Genomic DNA, 17,068 nt, shown 5'->3' with positions numbered 1-17,068 from the left:
TGGATTAATGCATGACATTAAAAGGCATTGAGTGGTTTATTTGATTTTTTCTACATTTAATGAGATATCATTCTAAAATGTAAACTGGTTTAGTGCAGTCATAGAGAAACATAGCCACTACATTTCCTATATTTGAGGGATGTTTTCCTAGGCTGAAATGATAAATACAGATTCATGGAAGAATTTGCCTTACAATCCAGGCTGTAGATATCACAGAAAATGTAATGTGGGTTATTGGAAATACTAACCAGCAGTCTAGATGTGACAGGCTTATTGCATATTGCCAGCTGTTAAAAAATGAGCTAAAGTATAGTGATCCCTCAACTTACAATGGCCTCAACATACAGTAGTTTCAACATACAATCGTCTTTTCTGGACCATTGCAACTTGAAACCAGACTCAATATACAATGCTACAGACAGTCCAGATCTGTGAAACATGTCAATGACTGGAAGAACCGACCTATTAGAATGGACATTTCACTGGTAAAACACCTTTATTCCTGAAGTGCATGCACTGACTGGTGTCTGGTAGCGCCTCCCTACAGTACAGGGAGGTATTACATGTTCTGTACTACTCTTTACATGTGTCAGGGTTAGCTGCTCCTTTGGACACCAGGTAAGGGTGGCTCCATTTTACTTTTTTAGGACACTGCATGTACTGTACAGGACCCTGAAGAAGCTCCTGTCCTCTACATAGACAGTGATTTACAGCTTCCAGCAGCTCTTTCTTACTTTTATATGTAAGGACTTGCTTTATCTACTTATTTTTGTTTAATCCTCACTTTTATGGAGGACATTTTGGTGGCTTCAGAACCAATTACCAGTTTTTCATAGAGTTATGGTCTCAACATACAATGGTTTCAACATACAATGGTCGTCCTGAGACCAATTAATATTGTAACTTGAGGGACCGCTGTATACATAATTGCTAAACAAACTGCATAATACCCATTACAGGTGCCTTTAGCATTTCACCTTTTTAGGCCATTCTGACTGGTCTTAAGTTTTGCAGCCCAATATGCGGCAGTCTGCAATTTTCTGTGTCATCTGACATATTACTGTCGTAGTCAGAAGAAGTTTGGTTGATAGGGGTCTCCGTTACTCAGATGAAGAGTGATAGAGTGCATGCAGAACACTGGGGACCGTCGCACCATAATCGGATTAAATGAAGATTAAAGATCTTTGCCTGGGTTTATTCATCTGCCCAAGACTATACTAAAGTGATTTCCCTATAGCAACCATTCACAGCTTAGCTTTCATTTTACCTTATCATTCTGGGACTTCTCAATGTACTATATATTGCATTGCTTTGCAACATATCTTATGTGTCATTGTGTTTGTTTTATGTTTCCTAGTATTAACTTGTACTTTAAAACTCTTAATAAAATAAAAACTATTGAACCATAAAGATGGGCTGTGAGTGGTTGCTATGGGCAAACCACTCTAGTTTTTCTCAGACAGACCGATAAATCTGGGCCCTTAAATTGGTGCTGGACTTCACCCATTTTCTAAGGATTCTCATATTTTTATATGAAGGTTTGTCTCCCAGATTTAGGGTGGGTTCACACCACGTTTTTGCAATCCAGTTCCTGTGTCATGTTTTTTTTAAGGAAACGTATCGCTAAAAACCGTACTAAACCGTATGCAACCGTATATGCCGGATTCCGGTTAAAAACCGCATTCTAATAAAAAACGTATATACGGTTGCATACGGTTTTACACTAAAAACACTCCCAGATTGAAGATTCTAGAAGCTGGTGGAACTTTCGGAACCAACTGCGCATGTGCAGATTCGTAAACCGTATTGTGAAAACCGGATGTAACCGTAAGTGTATCCGGTTGAATACGGTTCTCATAGACCACCATTATATAAAAATCGGATACGGTTTAAATACGATTTTTCAAACGGACTTCAAACCGTAGTAGACTACGGTTTGAAGTACGGGAAATTAAACGCTTTTAACCGTAACGGATACAAAACGTATGCAACCGCATGATACGGTTAACATACGGTTTGCAATACAAGGTACTGTTTGCAATACGGTTCCATACGGTTTTGACGCTCAAACCGTATACAGGAACTGTATTGCAAAAACGTGGTGTGAACCCACCCTTATATGGCATCAGTTAGAAAAGAATGTATAGTATTATGTATTATTATGGCGAATATACTCTTGTTGAAGTATTGCTCCTTGGTGTGCTCCACAGCTTTTTCATGTGCAATCCTGCTGCGTGAATTACATTATGTTGCCCTCTCTTTATCAAGCTGTTTTAGAAGCAGTCTGTGGAGTGTGTTTTATCTAAGTAGCATGGCACCTGGTAGAATTAAGTTACAAATCGTTTGTTGGCAACAAAAAGAGGTAGAGTTAATCTGTAAGACCAGTTTAAATTCGGTATGGAATTGTGAAAGGTTTTTTGTACTGTTTTTGTTGTTTTGCATAAAAAAACATTTTCCCTAAATGTAATTTAATTTATTTTACCCTTGTTAATTGTAATTTACAGTGAAATGAATGTGGCTGCTGTGGACCCACATCTCTGCATTGCTGTCTCCAAAAATGTTGCAAAGACCATACAGCTTTTTGGTGTGAAGTCTGAACAGCTTGTAAGTCAATGCAAGTAAATGTTTTTTTTCACTATAAGTTAAAGAAGCACTGATGTTAAATAACCACCAGTATTCCTGCAATGTTGTTTGTGGCATCCCAGCTCAGCTGCATTGTTACTACTGCTGGTTCATGTGATCTCTAGTTTGACAAGCAGAAAATTGCATGTTCTAATCGGTAGACATATTAGTCTCTTCTGTGTGGCTGACTTCCTGTGAATTAAATAATGACTTCATCCCCTAGCACATGCCTTTTGGCAGCTCTCAGACCCCTCCCCACCATCCTTGTTCCTCTGTATGTCCTCCATGCACAGAATGCTGCAGAAGATAGAGTGTCTACCCTCTCTTAGAGACCAGGGATGCAGTGACATCTGCTGTCCTGTGTGAAACAGCTGCAGTGAGAACAGGGAGAAAAGGAGACAAATTAATGCTTTATATCATATTATACCCTTCACTGTGAGTTAGGGGACAGAACTTTCCCCCTCACCTGGAAAGTTGGGGCCAGAGCGTGCCAAGGACAGGTAAGTGACTGAAGCAAGTACAAGAGGTCACAAGGGACGAGGTCAAAGTGGTCATACCCCACACAATCAGACACTTATCCTCTATCCACAGGATTGGGGTTACGTTTTAGTTACTTCGAGTACTTATTTAAAGGGGTTATCCTGGAATTGAAAAACAGAAATAATTTATTTCAAAGACTGCTCCCTCTCTGTCTCCAAGTTGGGTGTGGTTCTACAGCTTAGTTCCATTGAAGTGAATGGAGCCAAGCTGTAATACCACACTCAAAGTGGAGACAGACAGGTCTTTGAAAGAAAATAAGTCTGTTTTTCGATTCCTGGACAACCCCTTTAACGTACGTGAATGATAATATTGCTAAGAGAAAATAGTTTCTATACAAGATATTATTCACTGGTTCAAATTTTACAGCCATAACACAAGTTTTAGTTTTCACAAAGTTTGTGCTTCAGTAATTTTAGATCTTTTATAACAATGTTTCTGTGATAAAGTGTGCCTCCAGCTGCTGCATAACTACAACACCCAGCATGCACAGACAGCCAAAGGGCATGCTGGGAGTTGTAGTTGTGCCTCCAGCTGTTGCATAACTACAACTCCCAGCATTCCCTTTGGCTGTGCATGCTGGGAGTTGTATTATACAACAGCAGGAGGTGAGTGCTGTGAAAGTTAGTTCAGCTTTCAGGTGCTCCGGTGGGCTGGAAAAGGTGACTACAGTCCTAGGAGAGTCTCCTAGGACTGTACCCACCTTTTCCAGTCCGGAGCACCTGAAAGCTTAACTAATTTATGCGAGACCAGACGAAGCACATCCTTGTGCGAAATACCAGTATTGTCTCTGAGCGCTTCCTGCGTCATGCTGCGCCTGTGATCCCGGACGCTACTACCGATACTTAGCTGTGAGTGCAGATGTTCTTTTTCTTTTACGTTTTATTCCGGCTAAGGTCAGCTGACCCGGGAGGTTTGTGCAGAATCGAAGTACTGTAACTTCGCCTATCTCTAAACACTGCCATGGTGGAGGAGGCAAGCGACATGCTTGCATCCGGCTCCGTCTCTATGCAAATCCCTAATTTAGGCCTCAAATACACATAGTGCTCTCTCACTTCGAAGCCCTGTTGTATTTCAAGGAAACAGTTTAGGGCCACATATGGGGTATTTCTGTACTCGGGAGAAATTGTGTTACAAATTTTGGGGGGGCTTTTCTCATTTTACCCCTTATGAAAAGGTAAAGTTGGAGTCTCCACCGGCATGTAAGTGTAAAGAAATTAAATATTTTACACTTACATGGTCAAACACCAGTGTGGTGTTAATGCTTATTGCACCCCTTATTACATTCCCTGAGGGGAATCATTTCGAAAATGGGGTCACATGTTGAGGAGTCCACTGTTCTGGCAGCATGGGAGCTTTGTAAACGCATATGGCTCCTTACCCCTATTCCAACCAAATTTTCTCTCCAAAAGCCCAATGGTGCTCTTTCTCTTCTGAACCCTGTAGTGCGCCCGCAGAGCACTTTACATGCACATTTGGGGTATTTCCATACTCAGAAGAAATGGTGTTCCAAATTTTGGGGGTATTTTTCTCCTATTACCCCTTGTAAAAATAAACAATTTCGTGTAACATCAGCATTCTAGTGAATTTTTTTTTTTTTTTTTCATTTTCACGTCCATCTTTAATGAAACTTGGTCAATCACTTGTAGGGTGGTTAGGCTCACTATACCCCTTGTTACGTTCCTTGAGGGGTTTAGTTTCCCAAATAGTGTGCCAGGTGTTTTTTTTTTTACTTTCTTTTTTGCTCTTCTGGCACCATGGCGGCTTCCTAAATGCGACATGCCCCCAAAAACCATTTCAGCAAAGTTCGCTCTCCAAAACCCGATTGTTGCTCCTTCCCTTCTGAGACCTGTAGTGCACCCACAGAGCACTTTACATCCACATATGAGGTATCTCCTTACTCGAAAGAAATGGGGTTACAAATTTTGGTGGACATTTTCACCTATTACCCCTTGTGAATATGAAAAACTTGGGGTAACACCAGCATTTTAGTGAAAAAAATCTAATTTTTCATTTTCACGTCCCACTTTAACGAAAGTTCGTCAATCAATTGTAGGGTGTTAAGGCTCACTATATCTCTTGTTATATTCCTCGAGGGGTGTAGTTTCCCAAATAGTGTGCCATGTGTCCGTTTTTTTTTTTGCTGTTCTGGCACCATGGGGGCTTCCTAAATAAATGCGACATGCCCCCCAAAAACCATTTCAGCAAAATTCGCTCTCCAAAATTCCATTGTCACTCCTTCCCTTCTGAGCCCTGTAGTGCGCTCGCAGAGCACATTACATCCTCATATGAGGTATTTCCTTACTCGAGAGAAATTAGGTTACACATTTTGGTGGCTTTTTCTCCTTTTAACCCTTGTAAAAATGTAAAAAAATAGGTCTATAAGAACATGTTAGTGTAAAAAATTAAGATTTAGAATTTTCTCCTCCACTTTGCTGCTATTACTGTGAAACACCTAAAGGGTTAACAAACTTTCTGAATACTTTGAGGGGGGCAGTTTTCATAATGGGGTCCATTATGGGGTATTTCTAACATGAAGACCATCAGGAGAGCTTGTGGTATGGCGGTAGGGGCGTGACCAAGCGGCAAACCCACAAAACTGGACCGTCATACCATGAGCTCTCCTGAGCTCTGTTCTTTCCTCCCTCCCTGGCTTCACTTTGTTCCTATGCCGATGTTGGAATAAATTCTTCACATGGTGGCTACTATCCAGGGTGAGTGCATTACTTAAAAGTCTCCTTTTTTGTCATTTTAACATATTTTTGTTCAAGTTAAGAGCACCCCCGTTCGCTGTCCTACTCTATTGGTCCTCATCCATCAGTGAGACATGTATACAATACCAGAAATGTGCAGTGCCGAGTCTGTATCCTCCTCGCATAAAGTAGAATATGTCACAAAAAACTATCTCTGAATCAAATTCAAAAATAAAAGCATCTCAGACTTATTAATACTTAAAGTGACAGTGGTCAGATTTAGAAAAAATACTCTGGTCTTTAAGGTCAAAATGGGCTCGGTCCTTAACCCCTTAAGGACTCAGGATTTTTCCATTTTTACACTTTCGTTTTTTCCTCCTTACCTTTTAAAAATCATAACCCTTTAAATTTTCCACCTAAAAATCCATATTATGGCTTATTTTTTGCGTCGCCAATTCTACTTTGCAGTGACATTAGTCATTTTACCCAAAAATGCACGGCGAAACGGAAAAAAAAATCATTGTGCGACAAAATCGAAAAAAAAAACGCCATTTTGTAACTTTTGGGGGCTTTCGTTTCTACGCAGTGCATATTTCGGTAAAAATTACACCTTATCTTTATTCTGTAGGTCCATACGGTTAAAATGATACCCTACTTATATAGGTTTGATTTTGTCGCACTTCTGGAAAAAATCATAACTACATGCAGGAAAATTTATACGTTTAAAAATGTCATCTTCCGACCCCTATAACTTTTTTATTTTTCCACGTATGGGGTGTTATGAGGACTCATTTTTTGCGCCGTGATCTGAAGTTTTTATCGGTATGATTTTTGTTTTGATCGGACTTTTTGATCACTTTTTATTCATTTTTTAATGATATAAAAAGTGACCAAAATACGCTTTTTTGGACTTTGGAATTTTTTTGCGCGTACGCCATTGACCGTACGGCTTAATTAATGATATATTTTTATAGTTCGGACATTTACGCACGCGGCGATACTACATATGTTTATTTTTTATTTTTTTTACACTGTTTTATTTTTTTTATGGGAAAAGGGGGGTGATTCAAACTTTTATTAGGGAAGGGGTTAAATGACCTTTATTAACACTTTTTTTTTACATTTTTTTTGCAGTGTTATAGGTCCCATAGGGACCTATAACACTGCACACACTGATCTCTAATGCTGATCACTGGCGTGCATTAACACGCCTGTGATCAGCATTATCGGCGCTTGACTGCTCCTGCCTGGATCTCAGGCACGGAGCAGTCATTCGTCGATCGGACACCGGGAAGGCAGGTAAGAGCCCTCCCGGTGTCCGATCAGCTGTTCGGGACGCCGCGGTGAAATTTCACCGCGGCGGTCCCGAACAGCCCGACTGAGCAGCCGGGTCACTTTCACTTTGACTTTAGAAGCGGCGGTCAGCTTTGACCGCCGCTTCTAAAGGGTTAATACCGCACATCGCCGCGATCGGCGATGTGTGGTATTAGCCGTGGGTCCCGGCCGTTGATTAGCGCCGGGACCGACGCGATATGATGCGGGATCGCGGCGCGATCCCGCTTCATATCGCGGGAGCCGGCGCAGGACGTAAATATACGTCCTGCGTCGTTAAGGGGTTAAGGGGTTAAATTGGTCCAACTTTATTGTATACAAACAATTCGGAAATGGAAAATCTTACATAGAATGTGTCTGCAGATAAGAACCATTTGGCCCATCTAGTCTGTACAGGGTGAGTGCACTACTATCAAGTCTCCTTTTTTGTCATATTCTATTTCATGTTAGTGGTACATTTTTGTTGATATTTGCATAATTTCTTTGTGAAAAATTCCAAAATTTCATGAACAATTTAGCATTTTTCTAACTTTAAAGCTCTCTGCTTGTAAGGAAAATGGACATGACAAATAAATTGTATATTGATTCACATATACAATAGGTCTACTTTATATTTGCGTCATAAAGTTGACATGTTTTTACTTTTTGAAGACATTAGAGAGCTTCAAAGTTTAGCAGCAATTTTCCAATTTTTCACGAAAATTTTAAAATCAGAATTTTTCAGGGACAAGTTCAGTTTTGAAGTAAATCTGAGGATCTTTGTTAGAAATCCCCCATAATGGACCCCATTATGAAAACTGCACCTCTCAATGTATTCAAAATGACATTCAGAAAGTCTGTTAACCCTTTAGGTGTTTCATAGGAATACCAGCAAAGTGGAGGAGGAAATTCAAAATATTAATTTTTTACACTAACATGTTCTTGTAGACCCATTTTTTTTACATTTTACCAGGGGTAAAAGGAGAAAAAGCACACCAAAATGTGTAACCTAATTTCTCTCGAGTAAGGAAGTACCTCATATGTGGATGTTAAGTGCTCTGTGAGCGCACTACAGGGCTCAGAAGGGAAGGAGCGACAATGGGATTTTGGAGAGCGAATTTTGCTGAAATGGTTTTTGGGGGGCATGTCGCATTTAGGAAGCCCCCATGGTGCCAGAACAGCAAGATAAAAACACATGGCCCACTATTTGGGAAACTAAACCCCTCAAGGAACATAACAAAAGGTATAGTGAGCCTTAACACCCTACAATTGATTGATGAACTTTTGTTAAAGTGAAAAAAATAATGTTCTTCACTAAAATGCTGTGTGTTATCCCAAATTTTTAATTTTCACAAGGGGTAATAGGTGAAAATGTCCCCAAAATTTGTAACCCCATTTCTTTCAAGTAAGGAGATACCTCATATGTGCATGTAAAGTGCTCTGTGCGTGCACTAGAGGGCTCAGAAGGGAAGGAGCGATATTGAGCTTTTGGAGAGCGAATTTTGCTGAAATGTTTTTTTTTTTAGTTTCTAAGACAACCTAACAACACATACTTAACAAGGACATTTAAAACTTACTCATATATTGAACACTGAAGTACAATTCATCACAATCTTATTTATTATAAAGAATTAAACACACTAAGGTCTCTGTTCTTTTAACCCTAGAAGGCCAAGTTCTTGTGTCTACAAGACTAAGGAGGGGTTAATTTTGTTGCAGTATCACAGGTTGGTCACCCTCACCCACTAACGTGTCTATGTGTACAAGACTCATAACCCCTTAAGGACTCAGACCATTTTGGCCTTAAGGACTAATTTTTTCCTCCTCGCCTTCTAAAAATCATAACTCTTTTATATTTTCATCCACAGACTAGTATGGGGGCTTGTTTTTTGCGCGACCAGTTGTCCTTTGTAATGACATAACTCATTATATCATAAAATGTATGGCGCAACCAAAAAACACTATTTTTGTGGGGAAATGAAAAAGAAAAACGCAATTTTGCTAATTTTGGAAGGTTTCGTTTTCACGCCGTACAATTTATGGTAAAAATGACGTGTGTTCTTTATTCTGAGGGTCAATACGATTAAAATGATACCCATTATTACATACTTTTCTATTATTGTTGTGCTTAAAAAAAATCACAAACTTTTTAACCAAATTAGTACGTTTATAATCCCTTTATTTTGATGACCTCTAACTTTTTTATTTTTCCGTATAAGCAGCGGTATGGGGGCTCATTTTTTGCGTCATGATCTGTACTTTTTTTTGATACCACATTTACATATAAAAAACTTTTAATACATTTTTATAATTTTTTTTAATAAAATGTATTAAAAAAGTAGCAATTTTGGACTTTTTTTTTTTTCGTTCACGCCGTTCACCGTACAGGATCATTAACATTTTATTTTAATAGTTCAGACATTTACGCACGCGGCGATACCAAATATGTCTATAAAATTTATGTTTTACGCTTTTTGGGGGTAAAATAGGAAAAAACTGACGTTTTACTTTTTTATTGGGGGAGGGGATTTTTCACTTTTTTTTTTACTTTAACTTTTACATTTTTTTTTTACACTTGAATAGTCCCCATAGGGGACTATTCATAGCAATACCATGATTGCTAATACTGATCTGTTCTATGTATAGGACATAGAACAGATCAGTGTTATCGGCTATCTTCTGTTCTGGTCTGCTCGATCTCAGACCAGAGCAGGAGACGCCGGGAGCCGGAAGGAGGAAGGTGAGGGGACCTCCGTGCGGCGTTCTGAATGATCGGATCCCCGCAGCAGCGCTGCGGACGATCCGATCATTCATTCAAATCGCGCACTGCCGCAGATGCCGGGATCTGTATTGATCCCGGCTCCTGAGGGGTTAATGGCAGACGCCCACGAGATCGCGGGCGTCGGCCATTGCCGGCGGGTCCCTGGCTGCGATCAGCCGCGCATGACACGGGCATCGCTCCGATGCCCGCGGTTATGCACAGGACGTAAATGTACGTCCTGGTGCGTTAAGTACCACCGCACCAGGACGTACATTTATGTCCTGCGTCCTTAAGGGGATAAACTGTATCGCGTATGTCCAACTACACCGATGGACTTTTTTGCATGGATTTAATGAGATGTGGGGATCCCTTACAAGTGTTAGTCAATTGAACATGTGCAGAAAAGCGGGTATCTAATTGTCTTCCCAACATAGTACATGCTGCATGTACCCTTAATAGTGTACACTACATATTTCCTGAAGCCTGCAATGTGCTGGCTGACCTGTATACTTTAAGACCCCATTTAATGGTAAGTGAAGGTTATAAGAGGCACATTTACATGATCCACAACAATAGTTGCCTTTAAGTATGACTTTATTAAGGCAGTTGTGGTTGACAATATTAATTGTGAGACTCATTGGTAAAATGTTGCATTAATACTGTCAACCATAAAGTACTGATTAGGCAATGATAGATTGCCCTCATTCAGAATTTGACAAACAGAAGCTGAAATTGGAAATTTTCCTATCTTAGGTGACGGAAAATGTGGATTTTATTAAAAACAAGACGCGAGTATTATGCTTTTAAACTTCTTTACTGAACTTCAGCAGCAAATATAAACTGTATGTATTAACAAGAAAAAATAATTTTTTGAGGCATATAAAGAGTATATGGCTGAACAATCTAGGGTGCAACCTAGTATCATGTCCTGTATCATTGGCCAATCAGACAGCAAGGCAGGTGATAAAGGTGACCGATTCCCAGGCATCTCCCTTCTTATTTGCAACGTTACATCAAACAGGAAATAGTAACCGGAATATCAACAAGTGGAGAAGATGTAGGATGAATAAAAGACGAAGAAATACGGGATCCATGAAGTCTTGTCAACATTGATGTTCAATGATGGTTGGAAATCACTGAGGAGCTGTTTGAGAAATAAACAAAAAACAACAAGTTATAGGGATGGGAATTGGGAGGGATAATACTCGCGTCTTGTTTTTAATAAAATCCAAATTTTCCGTCACCTAAGATAGGAAAATTTCCAATTTTATGGCAAAACAAGACGCTTCGTATTATGCTTAGTTTAAAGCTTAATCGTAATAAACATAATATATATTGAAACAACCAATTCTGAGTAACATTAGCAATTATTACAATAGTAACATAGAAACATGGGATTCGGGTCTGAAGTAAAAGGTTTTGAAAGTAGAGTCGGAAGACCAATCGGCCGCTTTTAATAGATCTGAAAGGGAAGCGCCAGATTGGAAAAGTTTGGTTGAGACTGCACTTCTGGCAGAATGGGCCGTAAATTTGGATACATCGATACTGGCTAAATGCATGGTTTGTTTAACCCATCTAGCTAGAGTGGGAGAGGATACAGGAGCGTGAGGTTTGCAGAAGGAAATCAGCAATTGGGAAGATGATGGAGACCGAAGAGATTCAGTTCTGGATTCATAGGAACGAAGACAGCGAACTACACAAAGTTTCTCCTGATGAGGAAAAGAAGGGTAAAAAACGGAATGGAGATTTGTTTTTGTACGACGAAATATGGAAAAAACAACACCTTGAGGTGTAAACTGTCTGCGAGAAATGTCTAGTGATCTTACATTAGAGACTCTTTTGATCGAAACAATACACAAGAGAGTGGTAAGTTTGAATGATAGGAATTTTAATGATAAAGAATCATTATCTTCCCAAGAAATGAACATGTCAAGAATAATATTTATATTCCACGTAGAAGTATATTTCGGTACAGGAGGTCTACGAAAGCGAATGCCTTTAAGGAGTTGACAAACTAAAGGGTGTCTACCCACCGGAATGGAGTCTATCGGAAGGTGCTTAGAAGAAATTGCCGAACGATAGAGATTAATCCTCCTATAAGCTTTGCCAGCATCAAAAGAGGCTGCTAAGAAATTCAAGATGTGAGATATAGATGTTCGTAAGGGATCCAGATGTCGTTGATCGCACCAATGAGACCATATTCCCCAGGCTGATCGGTAAGCTGATTTGGTACCCGGGGCCCATGCGTCTGAAAGGATGTCCTGAGTCGATTTTGAAAATTGGAGGTTAGATCTTGGTGACCCGAAATCATCCAGGCCACCAGAAGTAGTTGGCCTGACGTTATCAGAGGATGACAATTCCCCTGAGGGTCCAGGAGAAGATCGTGAGTAGATGGAAGGAGATGAGGAAAGTCTATGAGAAGATGTAGGATTTGGGGAAACCACGATTGAGTCGGCCAAAGAGGAGTGATAAGAACTAGAGTAGATTTCTGAACCGTGGTTTGGAATAAGACTCGAGGGATGAGGTTGAATGGAGGAAACGCGTATAGGGTTTTTTGAGGCCAAAATTGCAGGAAAGCGTCCACACCCAGAGCTTCTGGGTCCGGACGCCAACTGAAAAATAGAGGCAATTGAGTGTTCAAACGGGAGGCAAAAAGGTCCATGTGAAGAGGACCCCATAGAGAATTTAGTTCCTGAAAGATTGGAAGAAGTAACTTCCAATCGCTGGAATCTGTAAGGTAGCGAGAGTACATATCCGCTACTGAGTTGGAAATCCCGGGTAGATATTCCGCTTTTAGGGTTATCTGTCTGTCTAGACAAAAATGCCAAAAGTCTTTGACAAAGTTCGCAAGGGTCTTGGATGCTGTACCTCCCAAGTGGTTGATGTACTGGACAGCGGAAATGTTGTCCATGCGAAGGAGAATACAACAATGGGAGGAATTTTTTGCAAAACTTTTTAATGCAAAAAATCCTGCCATAAGTTCCAGACAATTTATGTGTAGTTGGGCTTCTGATGGGGACCATTTCCCTCCAGTGGAAAGAGAATCGCAGTGAGCTCCCCATCCGGAAAGGCTCGCATCCGATTCTATAATGATGTCTGGATTCGGATGGAAGATTGCCTTGCCATTCCAGGTCTCTATGTGAGCGAGCCACCAAAGAAGTTTTTCTTTGGCTTCTGAAGATAGGGGAATCTCGTCTGAGTAACCGAGACCTTCTCTCAAATGACGAATCTTTAGGCGTTGGAGAGCCCTGTAATGAAGAGGGGCTGGAAATATAGCCTGGATCGAGGCTGATAAAAGACCCACTATTCGAGCTATCGTCCTTAAAGATATTATGTCTTTGCGGAGAATTTGCCGGATTTCCTTCCGGATAGTCTTCAATCTCCTTGGGGGAAGGCTCAGAGTGGTCAACTGGGTGTTGATCATGAAGCCTAAAAATTCCAGATTTTGAGAGGGGGTTAAGATTGATTTCTTGTGATTTATAAGAAAACCCAGATGAGTCAGAAGAGTTAGAGTCCAACTCATGTGGAGCAAAAGTAACTCTTTTGATTGGGCCATAAGGAGAATATCGTCGAGATAGATGATAAGACGAACCCCTCGACTTCTGAGAGAAGCCACTACTGGTTTCAGTAGTTTTGTAAAACACCATGGGGCTGATGATAGACCGAAAGGGAGGCAAGTGAATTGCCATCTCTTGTCTTCCCACAGGAATTGAAGGAAGATTTGAGAAGAAGGATGAATTGGGACTGTCAGATAAGCATCCTTCAAATCTATTTTTATTAGCCAGTCGTGTTTCATTAGAATGTCCCTTAGTAAGTGTATGCCCTCCATCTTGAAGTGGCGATAGATCACTAAGTTGTTCAAAAGTTTCAGATTGATCACTGGTCTGTGACCACCGTCTTTCTTTTTCACCAGAAATAAGTTGCTGATGAAACCTGGTGAGTGGGACTGAGCTGGGATAATTGCTCGTTTGGCAATCAAATCTCTGATTTCTTGGTCTATAAGAGTCCTGTCTGCTTGAGAGAATTGAATTGGATGGGGTAGGTAAGTTTGGACAGGAAGGGAGACAAACTCTATTTGATAACCTTTGATTGTGTTTAGAATCCAAGAGTCGGATGTAATTGTATGCCAGTTGTGGAAAAAATACAGGAGTCTTCCCCCTATGGGAATATCTTGGGAAGAAAACTGTGATAGGCTTACCTGTGGGAGGTCTTGAGCGAGGGTATCCTCTTTGACCTCTAGCCCGCCATGGTCTGCCCCTGTAGGGAAAAAAGGGAGGGGGGGCGGAGGAGGACCCTGAAAATTGAGAGGATGGTTGGGTGTATTTATGTTGGTGTATTTATGTTGGGAGGATCGGCCGGAAAAACGGCCCCGTCCTTTTCCGGCCTTTCCAAAAACACGTTGGGAGAAAACTTTTTTCATAGATACTTGGGCCTTATTCAGTGAGGAGAAAAGGCCGACGTATTTATTTAATTCCTTAATAAAATCTTCCCCAAATAGCATGCCTTTGGTGGGGTTGGGAGGTTCCACCGTGGCCAAGTTAGTCAGCTGGGGGTCAATTTTTAAAAGAATGGAACGTTTTCGTTCATTAGAAAGGGAATTGTTTGCGTTCCCGAAAAAACATATGGCCCTTTGGGCCCACCCTTTGAGGGTTTCCGTATCTACCGGAGTATTGGAGATGGAAGCTACCTCAGCTAGGTCCAATATTTTAGTTAGTGGACCCATAAGATCCATCAGTTTGTCTTGACAAGACTGGAAGCTTCTATCTATCCCTTTTTGGGATTTTTCCCCGTTTTAAAGAGAAATTTGGAAATTAACGGGTCCAACTCTGGAGTGCAAGAAGCATTATTCGGCAGTGTTGGCCTAGGGCATTCTGCCTTTAACTTATTGCGTGATGGTTTATCCAGAGGTTTGTTGGCCCATAGGGAGAAAAACTCGGCCACTTTAGAGTTTGGAAGCCATTCCCCCGATCGGGGATGGCATATTAAAGCCGGGTCAAAATATGTATCTCCGGATTCAGTTAGCATAGCTTCTTCCTGACTTCCAGGGTCATCATGATTAGAATCACTGTCCTCCGAAACATAGAGTATTTGATCCACGTCCTCTATATCGGAGTCTTCTGACTCATTGGAGGAGGGAACTCGGTAGGAGTCTGGTTTAGCTCTGAAGCTAGATTTTCTAGTTTTGCTACTATGAGCCTCCTCATGGGATGAGGGTGAATTATGGGGCTTATGGGAATCACTACTGATGGATGTTTGCTTGCGCTCTGTAGAGTGAGATCGTGAAGAATCTTGGCGCATCCCAGAGGTAGTTTTATCACTCTTAGAGGGATATGGGCCGTCTGATGTGTGGCGTTTTTTAGATTTCGCCTTACCTGGTCCCTTAAGTCCCTTAGCTAGTTGGAAAACAGACTCTTTTGGGGACCAGAATTGATCTGATGGAGTCATGGGAGGTAAAATGTTCATAGGTAAGTTAGACATATTTGTGGGTTGTGAGCGTGCTAACGCCAGAGCCACTGACTGGTCAATGGAATTCTGCAATGCAGAGACCGCGGTTTGAACCGCTGTATTAATAGACTTTGATATTGAAGCATCTACCAGAGATTGTAAATTCTCTGGTAATGCATTCTCAGTAGATGGAGTCTTATTATCAGCAGACATTGTGAGGGTATAAGAGAGGTATTGAAACCAATATCTATATGAATATGGATAAGGAATAATAATAGGTGAAAGTTAATTAACTATGATTAATTATATACTAAAACAATGTATTATTACAATGGATAATGGACTATCAATGTAAGTAAGATTTATGAGAGAAAAAATGGAGGAAACTACTGAAAACTGCCACAAGGTGGCAGTACAGGATAAGGGATGAAACAGTTGTTTAACCTGAGGGGAAACAGATAATAAAATGGAGGATACTGAAGTAATGTTGTATCTATTTGTTGCCAATGGGCGACGCGTCCGCCGGGTTCTGTCACTCTGAGGAGAATGACGAGATCCCGCGGACGTTAGACAGAGGATGACCGCTCTGTCTGCAAGTCTCGCGAGACTTGCGCGTGCGCGCACGCGGCGAATATGAGAAAACGTTCGCGACGCAGTAATGGCGGCGGTCCGCCAAGGGAGAGGAAAAAAGAAAAGATAGAAAGGTATGTATAGTGGAAGCAATCGTGAAATTGAATATTATGAGGGTCGGGATGACCATAAGCACCGGAAAGAACAGGGAATAATAATTGGGTGAGATATAAAAGGAAGAATAGTTGAGGGAGGAATAAGTTAAAATAAAGAGTATTGAGGAAAAAATGTATTAATCTCTTCAGAATATAGAGAGAATGAACAAAGGGTATAGGACCCGGACAATGTATATAGCAGTACAATGTAAGAAATTCAATGTACAGAAAACCATTAATAGAATAAGGTATGAAATGGAAGGAAAAATAAATATGGAAAATGAAAATAAATGGTAAATAGTAATAAATGAAATTAGTAAATGAATTAATCAAAATAATAATGAAATAATAGAATATATGAGGTAATTGTTTGTGAGAGAAAAATGAACTTATCTTTGTCACACTGCTGAGCAGCAAAGAAGAAGGGAGATGCCTGGGAATCGGTCACCTTTATCACCTGCCTTGCTGTCTGATTGGCCAATGATACAGGACATGATACTAGGTTGCACCCTAGATTGTTCAGCCATATACTCTTTATATGCTTCAAAAAATTATTTTTTCTTGTTAATACATACAAGTTTATATTTGCTGCTGAAGTTCAGTAAAGAAGTTTAAAAGCATAATACGAAGCGTCTTGTTTTGCCATAAAATCCAGCATGTCAGGGTGAATTGCAGAGAGCTCTTGAAAAGGAAGGATCTACTCTGTAAATATTGAGTCTATGCATAAACCTGATTGGTCAATAAAAGTTCTGAGACTTATAAAATGCTGATAATTGTACTCCAGTTTACCATAGAAACACTAAAAAGTTAAAAAAAATAAAACTGAATCAAAGAAATTTTGTGAAAACAAAATGTGCATCAGTCTCAAAACTTTTGGCCATTGCTGTATTGCATGGACTTGCATTTACTTATGTAGCTTTCATGGCTAGTATTCTGACATTGTTAAAGAGGATAAAACTGGCAGTGAAGGCTTA

At 40.4% G+C, this 17,068-nt stretch overlaps 1 protein-coding gene across 3 annotated transcripts in view; it reads left to right on the top strand.

Annotated features, from left to right (window-relative positions):
* The window catches only part of COG5 (component of oligomeric golgi complex 5), a 405,205-nt gene that overhangs the window by 294,008 nt on the left and 94,129 nt on the right, over positions 1-17,068 (top strand). For all 3 annotated transcript variants that reach the window (XM_056573589.1, XM_056573590.1, XM_056573588.1), the window contains exon 14: positions 2,505-2,604. In XM_056573589.1, the coding sequence (XP_056429564.1) occupies positions 2,505-2,604 (100 nt within the window). The remainder of the gene's footprint in view (positions 1-2,504; positions 2,605-17,068) is intronic.

The sequence above is a fragment of the Hyla sarda genome, chromosome 4 (assembly GCF_029499605.1).
Source record: "Hyla sarda isolate aHylSar1 chromosome 4, aHylSar1.hap1, whole genome shotgun sequence".
NCBI lineage: Eukaryota > Metazoa > Chordata > Amphibia > Anura > Hylidae > Hyla > Hyla sarda.
This window is presented reverse-complemented; position numbering and strand designations above follow the sequence as displayed.